The sequence below is a fragment of the Dicentrarchus labrax genome, unplaced genomic scaffold, assembly GCF_905237075.1.
Source record: "Dicentrarchus labrax unplaced genomic scaffold, dlabrax2021, whole genome shotgun sequence".
Lineage (NCBI taxonomy): Eukaryota > Metazoa > Chordata > Actinopteri > Moronidae > Dicentrarchus > Dicentrarchus labrax.
Genome location: NW_026136705.1, coordinates 14,739,427 through 14,749,890, shown reverse-complemented (window position 1 = coordinate 14,749,890; position 10,464 = coordinate 14,739,427). Strand labels below are relative to the sequence as shown.

The window sequence follows — 10,464 nt, the reverse complement described above, 5'->3', positions numbered from 1 at the left end:
CATCATAATTACACTTTCAGCAGATCGTAGTTACGTTAAGTAGAGGGATAAACACCTTTGAATGCTTATTACAGTTATCTGATCATTTAGTCTCCTCTGGAACATTTTTGAGATGCATATGGTCCACTCAGATGTATGAAAGACTATATACACAACTAGTTTGACACTCAATTCAAGATTAAATGCCTTTTCCTAATTTTATGTGGGTGTATTCACACAACTCACACTTGTAAATAAATTGATTAAACCAGTCACGATGCACAAAATAAAATATTTATTTAAAAAACATGGCACAATGAATCAAGACAATATCCTCCTGAATCATCTACCTCTAACAAGACTTTCTAATAAATAGGTCATAGTAAGAAGAATAAGGCTGTGATTCAGAGTTGGCTGGCTTAAGTTACATGCACAGGCTCTTCACATAAGACATAGTACATGCAGAGGGAACTTAACCAGACTTTAGCAGATATGTTTTGAAGTTATGTATTGAACGAGTGGCAACGTTAGCACACCACATGTAGATAGAATCAGTTTAAAAGTTCATAAACCTTCTTTATTGCTATTTAATGTATACAGGTCTGCACAGTGCATATGGCTCAATGTAATACACAACACAACCATAGCAGTTTTGATTTGATTTTACAGCAGAAATAACTTTCTCAGCATGGTGGTGAATTGGACTGTTTTTATACCACAAAATAGACAAGTAATAATACTTGGTATGATTTTTAGGATGATGATGATGATTTAAAGGATCCAGATCCACCCATTTAAAGTATACATCTGAAGAACTTACACTAAGATGGAGAACTGAGATGCTAGTTTGAAGGAAAACCCTCAGCTGCCTGTGTGCTTGTGTTCACAAAGAGAAGTCAGAGCTGTGAATATGAACACAGACAGATCTGTTGTTTAATCTCTGTTATTAAAGCCCTGCTAACTTGATCCTGAATCTGAACCTGGGACTCAATGAGCAAGAGCGCTCAGCCTTATAGACAGCATGAGGCACAGTGACCCATGGAAAAGTTTCATCAGAGAAAATTTTGGTTTTTTTTTGCTTTGCTTTAACTAGGAATATATTTTTTGGTCTGACCAGGAAATGGAAATTCAGGTGCCCGGTTGAAGTGTCCTGTTAAGAAGATCCCCACTGTGCCGAAGATGAAGAGGAGGATGGCAGCCCAGAAACACACCTTGTCAATCATCTTCCCAATCAGTACCCAGCTTTCAATTTCCTTTATTTGGGAATAAAGTCAAATGAGATTACAGAACTAAGATCAGTTTGCCTAAAACAATTTAAAATATATAGGAAAATATGTAAGTAATAGACACCCAATATATTGAAATTGCACTGAAAACTGTTGGCTAGACAGATAAAGTTTAAAGTAACACTCACAGATCCAATGTTATTCTGTTGTCTTGTACTCTCAGCAATGAAGTTGCAGGCATCCACACATTGCTTGATCTCAGGTGCAGCTTGGGCCAGACTCTTATACAGGTTGGCTGTGCTGCTGACATCTATATTATCCACTAGGGGGAAGGAGACACTAACAGTTAGTGAGTAGTAGGCCACAGTATTATCTGAGGCCGACACAGGCCTCACTGATGGTGATGAGGCAAAATAATATGTTGTGTTGAATGACATACAATACACCTGTACGCACACATGAGTGGCCAATATAACAGATATGAATACATGTGATACAAAGAATCATGTACCATGATTTTTATGCAAAAAATAAATGGAGCACTAACACAACAATTCAATTTAATACACAATTATCAAACTAAGCCACAATACATTCCAATGAAGCTCACCTTGTAGTAGAATGCTAATGACTTGTACTATCTAGGCAAATATTTGAGCTGCAATGTGCGAGCAATGTTTATGTGTTTAAAAAACAATTTGGGGCTTAATGGCAGATTTTAGACCTGGGTCCTACTTTTAAAAATAGACATACCACTTACCAATCGATTGCGTGAGACCATGCTTCTCTCTCTGTTTGTCAAACATCATTTCACTGCGAGGTTGTTTCAGTACATATTCCTCTGCTCTCTGCATGAGGCCAAAGGAGCTGCGCCGCCGCTCCCTCACTCCATTTACCGCTGTTGTCACCTCACTGTCATCCACCAGTGGGGACATACCGAGGAAGCGAGGTACCATTTCCAGGAACACCTAAAGAAGGCAGATAACAGTACTTATTTCACATAAAATAACCCCTAAATAGACATTGGACTAAACTGCACAGGATGTACTCACATGTTTGATTGTATGAGACATGGTATGAGTGTTGGGACTGCGCAGGGAGAAGTTCAGTACCACAATTTGATTTGTAGCAATGAGCGTAGTGACACACATAACAAAGATCAGGTACCTGAGGAAGACATTAGAGAAGATCTGTGTTGGACAGGAGACTCAAACTGAGTGAAGCCAAAACAAAACCCAGCACACACACTGACTCACTTGCCGATGAGAGGGACAGAAAGAGATGTCTCAGGGATCTTCTGAGCAATAAGAAAGAGGAAGACAGTCTGAGCCAGCAAGACAGAGATGGACACAGTCAACTTTTGTCCCCCAGCTGTGAAGGGGACAAGGGAAGAGACAGAGAACAACACAAAATAAAAAAATCATACCAGTTTTTGGGAGCCTATACTTTTAGTTCATTGTCTATGCTCTAATGCTACATAGCATATTTTATTTACATACTTTTATTATACTGTAGTTGTACTATAATGTAATAACATCTGGCTTCAGTTAGGGATAGTGGTGAAACAACACACTGAAAACAAAGTGGTACCAGTGTTTTGTACCTCTTTGTATCTTAGAATGTTCTAAACTGAGCTACATTTTAGAAAAGGTTACTTCTAAATTCTGGTCTTTTTTGTTATGGCCAATATAAGAGTAACTAAATTTGGTAGACTTGGTATTTTATAACATCCCTATAATACTATCCCATTTGAAACAATGATAATCAATGCAATAATAGCTGCCAATGGCTTTACAGACCTTGTGCAGGTAGGAAGTAAGCTAGAACAACCAGTGAGGAGATAAGGGAGCAAGGCAGGATGATGTTGATGATGTAGAAGAGGGGCTTCCTTTGGATGATCAGATTGAATGTGATCTCCTGATATTCAAGGTCATCTGGGGAATACCGTGTGTTGATCATCTTCCTGGCTGGACGATGTACAATTGCCCACTCGCCATTTTCTGAGGGCCAAAAACATAATAAACTGGAGAGGAATTGTGTGTTTTGAATATTGGAGTATTAAGCACGGATGTACTGTACCTGTGAAAGCCTCAGGGTCGATGTCCACCCACTCAATAGTATTGCCTGCTTCATTAACAGCCAAGATGAGGTCCACTTCATTGGCACTGTACGTCTGGGATCTAGGGGTTGTGGCAGTGAGGATGGATTAGACCAGATAATAGTAGTTACCTGAATGTAACTCCAGTTCTATGAGCATGTGTGTAGCCCTCTAATGGGTTACGTTATTGGTTTACCACATCCAGGCTCCACCTCGGCACCCTGAGGCAGATCTTTGTACTGGGCAGTGAGTGCAAAGATCTGTCCCAGGGTGTCTAAACAGAGCCTGGGTGGGGTAAACCAATAGTAAAGCATCTACAAAATAGAATAAATCAGCAGTTATCTATAGCACATATATTTTTAAATGATATAATTGTACCACACCTGAATGCTAGCGTGCAGTTTTGATAATCAAATGGGAAGTAGGTGATCTCAATGGCACATGTGCTGCGATAGATAGCAGGAGGCAGCCAGTACATCCAACCAGTGTTGCTGATCAACACATTGGCATAGTAAGCCACATCAAACTTGCCATCAATGCTGCAGAGATTGAGGATAAAGAACAGGAACAGTTGACGACAGACAGAAAACAGCATTAACGCATTGCAGGCAAAGAAAAAATGCAGGATTACACTCTGTTACTGCCTTACTTGTTCTCAAGGACAATGTCAGGAAGCCAAACAGTGCTGTATGGGACACGAATAACATCAATGCCATAATAGTCAGATGTGTTCCACACAAGACGATAATCAGTCCATTGCTGTAGATGACATTTAAGGGAAAGGTCACCACTGACATTAAAGCTAGACACAACTGCGGGCAACACAAAAGCATAAATATGAAGGGAAGGAAGACTCACAATCTCAATCCACACATTGGTCGTTAGAGTCTCCTCCTTTTCATTCTGTGGTATAAGTGAAGAAGCAGTATGAATATTTGAGCTGTAGGTATTGATCATGCACTGCTAAGACTACTACAGCTATTAATGTGTTCATTTCTAAAACTCTGTGTTGAGTTGATGGTGAACTTGTTCCTGTCTAAACATTGTGTGTATTTGCTTTTTGGAGCTGTTGCTCAAGGACAACAAGGAAGAGTGAGCTCTCACCAGAGAGATAAGGTTAGTGAGGGTCAGCTTGATCTGAACCTCCACCTTGTCTTCAGGATGAACCACCGGGCGAATATTCTTGTTGTAGCCTTTGAACAAGTTGCTGATCAGATGTGTCTCCTCATTACACTGCACTGCATGAAAAAATTAGATGGGACATGGAATGAGTTGTTTATGTGCATATGTACATCACCTGTGGCTACTGTGTTCAGCAAAAGTTCTACAACGTCCTACTTTAAAGGCTCAGTATGTAGGATTTAGTGGCATCTAGTGGTTTAGTTGCTTCGAAGCTAAAGGGAAGAACTAGGGTGGCCGCGAAAAATGATAAAAGCCCTATCTAGAGCCAGTGTTTGGTTTGTCCATTCTAGGCCACTGTAGAAACATGGCGGTTCAACATGGCGGCCTCAATGGAAGGTGACCTGCAGCGTCTGTAGCTATAAACGGCTCATTCTAAGATTACAAAAAAAAATAACGATTCTTATTTTCAGGTGATTATACATTAATGAAAACATACCTATGAATATTATATTCAATTTCTGCCAGTATATCTTCCTAAATGGTACAAACTGGACCCTTAAAGAACCCTATTTTTAGGGGCCGAGCCAGCGACCGCTGGAGGTCCCTATTGTTTTTGCTCGATTTCTTACCTATTATTATTTTTAGCGCCTTTGCCTGTGTTTTTGCCCCCTGAACATATACAAAAACTAAATTTTATTTGGCAAAGTGGTCAGGCCTGGTGAAAAATTTTATTTTCTATGCGTCACTTTTGGGTCGGCCACTAGGTGGCGCTACTTTCATGAAAAGTGCGTTTAGGCTAATAACTCCTGCATCGTTTGTTGCACATTCAAAAACCTTATATCTACGCGTTCGGTGAATGGAGCTGAATCTCCCTACATAGGCCACGCCCACTTCCGCCTTAATTTTTCTTCACTAGAGTGCAAAATGTCTATAAACTACTTTTTTGTGTTCCTCCAATGGGCTTTGTCTGATTCGCACAACATTTTTCACGTAGCACCTGGGGACCGTCCTAATGAAAAAGTAATTTGAAGAATTTTGATATTTAAAAAAATACGCACACTATAAAATTAGAACTTCCTGTAGATTTTTCGTCAAAAAAGCAAGTGGACTATTTCTCCACATTGGTATGTCCGATTGACACCAAGCTTAAGTCCATAGTTACCCATGTCTTCCTTAGGCATCATGCACAATTTCAGGCCATCGCCACATGGTGGCGCTCTTTAAAATGAAGAAGTTAATATCTCCACATCGGCACATGTGATTAAAATTAAACTTGATACGATGCTTGCCCATGGCTCCCTGAGGCTCACTAATAAATGTGTCAACAATCGCCACTAGGTGGCACTCTGGTGACATGATAAATTACTGTGCGGAGACCGTAATAGTTATGAATATGAAATTCACAGGGCACGTGTAGACTGGTGCCTGTAGCTCACATACCAAAAATCGTGTTTGTCGTGTTTGTAGCGCCCCCTACAGGATTTTAAAAAAGCAGCCCCGGCACCACGTTTCACCGATATGTATGAAACTCGGTAGGCACCAACCACAGGACAGTGAGATGAGCCAGTGTATGAAGGAGTCATCATGCTAAACTCCTTGGCTACACTTTATTTCAGTATAAACTTCCAAGAGAGACAGACTAAGAGAGAGAAGGCAGGGGTTATTTCCGACCTGTTGCCTCTTCCCTCCCAGCTGTCACTATCCATAGCTCAGATTACACAGCGACTGGGAAACTCTAAACTTGGGCCTTTAAGTCACTCTGGTCATTTACAATAATCACCAATATCACCATTAGGCAAAAAAGGTGACAGTCATACATACTGCAACGCCGTAAAGATGTCTACCCCCATGATCGATTCATGTCCGGGTCAACCTTGACCAATCAGGCACAAATATGTCACATAGTTTTGAGCTGTAATTGTAATTCTCCCATGGGACTTTCTGTGTAGTAGGCCGTGTAATGACAGCAGTGAGATGTCTCACTTCCCAAGGAGTTGTCAATAGTAAATAATTGAGTATTCTTAAATATTACACCTGACACTTGGATGAGAAAACAGCTGTAACAATGAGTGAAATTTGTAATGTGAGAATGTAGTGTGTAGTTTTTCATTTCAAAGGTAAGCAAATACTAATAGGAAGATTATAGGATTGCTTAGAGAGTATAAATAGATCTAAAAGAATATAAATCACTGTAAGGCAGTAATATTCCTATTTCTTTGTGGTAGGCAACTTTAAGTTTATATTGACCTTATGACAGCCTGCTTACTGTATCTGCTTTAGTAATACTACAACATTTCCATAATATTACAAAAGCATAGCTCTCAATATTTTTTGTATCCATCAATAAAAAAAAATTATATTAATAGGTAAACAGGCTGTTTAATGATGGACAGCTGAAAAGACACATTTTCAAAGCAATACTGATGTTGTATATTTTAACAAACCAACAATCAAACAAAATTAATATTGTAAGTACAGTAAACAGTAAATAGAGCTCTATGAGAGAAAAACACGCTGACTTTTAAAGCGTCTCGTGTGAGTTACACAGTGTGTGATGTACTTCTAAATGCAGTTCAGTCAGCAAACTCACGTGGATCAGTTATATTATCATGTGGATACAAAGTACAGTTAATGTTTGGCATCTATGCTTTGACCTGGTCACTTCCTGCAGCTGACACTTAATCCTGCTCAGAAAGAGAGACAGGAGAGCGATGATGGGAAACTAGAGGCAGAGCCTACAGGTGACCCCTCCCCTAATGGGTTGGATATGTCAAAACCTTGCAGATGAAATCATTGGATGGCACTAGCTGTAAGTGAGAAAAAGGTTTTTTGTGATTTGGCTGAACTGACCCATTAAGATGACCCGAAGGCAGACATCATAACTGGTCAGAACAACATGGACACAGGTAAACATTACAACATCACTATTTGATTGGGGTAAAAGCAAGCAAAGCTCACCCTAGTTGACCGTGTCCCATCGTCCAATAGCCTACACACTCCTATTCGTGTTACCATTTTGAACACAAGAGGCAGAGGGATTTAAATTTGACCTAGCAAGAGGAAGAAAGCGTCTGGTATGTCTTCCTAGGCATCCTTTCTTACAAGAGTTCAGCCCAGCATCTCAGCCCTTGTTATCAGTTATTTGCATTCCAATCCACTACATCATGTTCTGGTCAAGATGACAGAGCTAATATCACACCTCCAATGAGTTTGACTGTACGTTTGTAAGATTGTAAGTACAGCCCTTGCTTTAAATGTATAGAGACCAACAGCTGACAACAGCTTCCAGTCAAGTTCATGTGACAGTAATAATGTCAGTTTGGACTATGTTATCAGAAAGAATGTAAAAATGCTTATCTAATTACCTACCATATTTCACCAAACACAGAGGTCATGTGATAATATTAGTCCCGTGCGAATCGGCATCTCTGTGGTTGGGGGTCGTTTTTTGTTTTTTTTTAAGGTTTTTTGTGTTTTCAGCGCCTTTTTTCTGCCTTTTTCCCGGTCGAGAATTATGGAGGCTGCGTTGGCAATTATAAATGAACGTTTTGACAGCATTTTGATGTTTGTTGGCATGTTGGGAAAACAGCAGGAGTGTAACAGACTGTTACGCATAGGTTACACAGAGCCTTGACATCATATCCGGGCGATAATGTCAGTAAATTCGAGTTAAAACACAAACTTTTCCCTCCTGAGAGGCCAAATGGATTTGCAGAATAATTTAAGCAGCACCACATCATGTTTTGTTTTAAGTTCCATCATATCCAGGCTTTCATTTTTTCTTAAGATGCAGCTGTTACCTTTCTGGCCTCCTGTTGCAGAACCCCAACGAGAACAGCTTTACACACTGCAGTGCTGCTGCTCTCATGACTAACACACATGACCTTCTGCCTTACTTGATGCCACCCTACCTTTTTGTGCCCATCTGATTAATTGCATGACTATAATCACAATAATACTAAGTCATGCAGCAGGGTACGGAACAGATGATCCTTGTCAACATCAGTATAAATGGTAAAAGTAAAAGTGTGCTCACTGTATGTGACCCCAAAATGCTTTGTATATGGTTTACCTTTTAAGTCTGTCTTTTTTTATGTACAGGTGTGCATGTGTTTATATCCACTTTACAGCAATATGTACATAAACTATATACTGTTGACGTATACAGCATACATACAGTATGTTTGCTTGCAGATATTCTCTAAACAAAAAGAAAATAATTTTTTCAGCTTTTAAATTGGTTAAAATCATCTACATACCTTTGATAATTTCTCTTTTAAAAGTTTTCAGGAGGCCTAAAGTATGGAAAGTTTTATCTGGCATACCTGTCAATGTAATAGGATTTTTTAGAGCTGGTTGTCTCACTGATTTTTATGCCTGCACATGAGAGGCAGAAGATTATATTGATAGATAAGAAGGCAGTCGATGAGGAAGTGCCAAAAGTTTGCTACTGCGCCACTTACCCTGAACCATTAAAGTCCCGAGAACAGTTACAACTCCAAAGAATATCCCAAAACTGCGAGCTGCCATCATGTCCCAAGACCTGTCCACTGCACAGCTCTGCACTATATTCAAATATTAAGTTTGAGAGAGAGAAAGAGAGCGAGTAAAGACAGACAGGAAGAGCCCTAAATCCCCCCGACTGTCGCCCACCCCGGCTGTCGCTATCCATGGCTCAGATTACACAGCAGCTGGGAAGCACTAAACCAGGACTTCAAGTCACACACCGGTCACCCACAATAACCATCATCATGATCATTAGACAACAAATATCTGTGGTCATGCCAGTTATACGCATTAAGGTATTTATTTGACAAAATGTAGGCAATAGTGAGAGATTATGCTGTTATCTCCCATATAGTATATTTCTAATACCCCGTTATATTTCCCATTCTTATAGATCATTTTAGTTGATTCTTTTACTTTTACTGAGAAAATCACTAAAAAAAAGTGATGCTGACTATATATATATATATATATTTGTCCAAGAATATAATATGGATAATAATATAATATTATAATAATATAGAATATGTGGCTCACAACAAAGCAAAGAACAGAGAGACACGTACACCCGTGGGTGCAGCAAGGTGTGCAGGCCCGCTCTCCCCCTGCTATGCGCCCAGGGTATTAATACATATAGCAGAGCCTTACCACTTCAACAGCAGGACTCCAGTAGTGAGAGAGTGTCTGCAGACCACAGTGTGTTGGGGTTGAAGGGCTTGAGGCAGACAATGCTCATACAACTCATAAAACCATGGAGACAGAGACTTGTATCTGCATCAAGATAAGTCCCATAACTTCTACCCACAGCAGTGCATCATGCTACAAAGTACAAACCAGACTATCAGGATGTTTTACTCATTTGAAATCCAGAGACTAAATTTACTATTATAATTAGTCCTGTGAGTAATATAAGTAGTGTCACTCTGCGGTGACAAGGGCAACAGACTGATTTATGGAATGTGCTATGTGAGTTGCAGAGTATGTGATGTACTTCTAAATATACATTTAGGGAAACAGAGATGAGCTTCTTTAAGGTAACTGGAGCCTCCAGATGGCAGATTATATGACTCACACTTGGTTAGAGCTCAGAGACAGAAGAAGGGCTGGATCTGTCCAGCCTCAAAGACAGTCCGTTCATAGAGCAGAGCTGCAGTATGCTGCTGTAGACAAATAATATGCATTTTAAATTAAGCCAAATGTAGGCAAATTAAAAGATGAGAAAAAGTATTTTTCTGCAAACCTTTAAAGGGCCAGTGTGTAGAATTTAGTGGCATCTAGCAGTGTTGACTGCACCTTCCTCACTTCTCTCTTCTTCCAAGTGTGAAGGAAAACTACCGTGACTGTGAAACGCGTGAAAAATGCAAACAGCCCAATCTAGAGCCAGTATTTGGTTTGTTTGTTCTGGGCTGAAGTAGAAACATGGCAGTTCAACATGGAGGCCTCCATGGAAAGCGACCTGTGGGCGTCTAGATATAAAAGGCTCATTCTAAGGTAACAAAAACATAGTAATTATTTCAGGTGATTATAGACTAA

At 39.8% G+C, this 10,464-nt stretch overlaps 1 protein-coding gene across 1 annotated transcript; it reads right to left on the bottom strand.

Annotated features, from left to right (window-relative positions):
* Nucleotides 1–251: 251 nt before the first annotated feature.
* chrne (cholinergic receptor, nicotinic, epsilon) lies at nt 252–9,073 on the bottom strand. Its single transcript, XM_051402230.1, has 12 exons — nt 8,889–9,073; nt 4,408–4,541; nt 4,162–4,206; nt 3,953–4,062; nt 3,687–3,842; nt 3,285–3,385; nt 3,005–3,205; nt 2,462–2,576; nt 2,258–2,372; nt 1,966–2,173; nt 1,394–1,527; nt 252–1,232 (listed from the first exon to the last, which is right to left on the bottom strand). The coding sequence occupies exons 1-12, from the start codon at nt 8,956–8,958 to the stop codon at nt 1,065–1,067; spliced, it is 1,557 nt and encodes a 518-aa protein (XP_051258190.1). The 5' UTR covers nt 8,959–9,073; the 3' UTR covers nt 252–1,064.
* Between the last annotated feature and the right edge of the window lie 1,391 nt (nt 9,074–10,464).

Coding starts and splice junctions, on each gene's coding strand:
- chrne (XM_051402230.1), bottom strand. CDS start 8,958: ATGATGGCAGCTCGCAGTTTTGGGATATTCTTTGGAGTTGTAACTGTT. Junction 4,542..8,888: donor CGGGACTTTAATGGTTCAGG/GTAAGTGGCGCA, acceptor TTTTTCATGCAG/TGCAGTGTAATGAGGAGACA. Junction 4,207..4,407: donor TCACTAACCTTATCTCTCTG/GTGAGAGCTCAC, acceptor CTTATACCACAG/AATGAAAAGGAGGAGACTCT.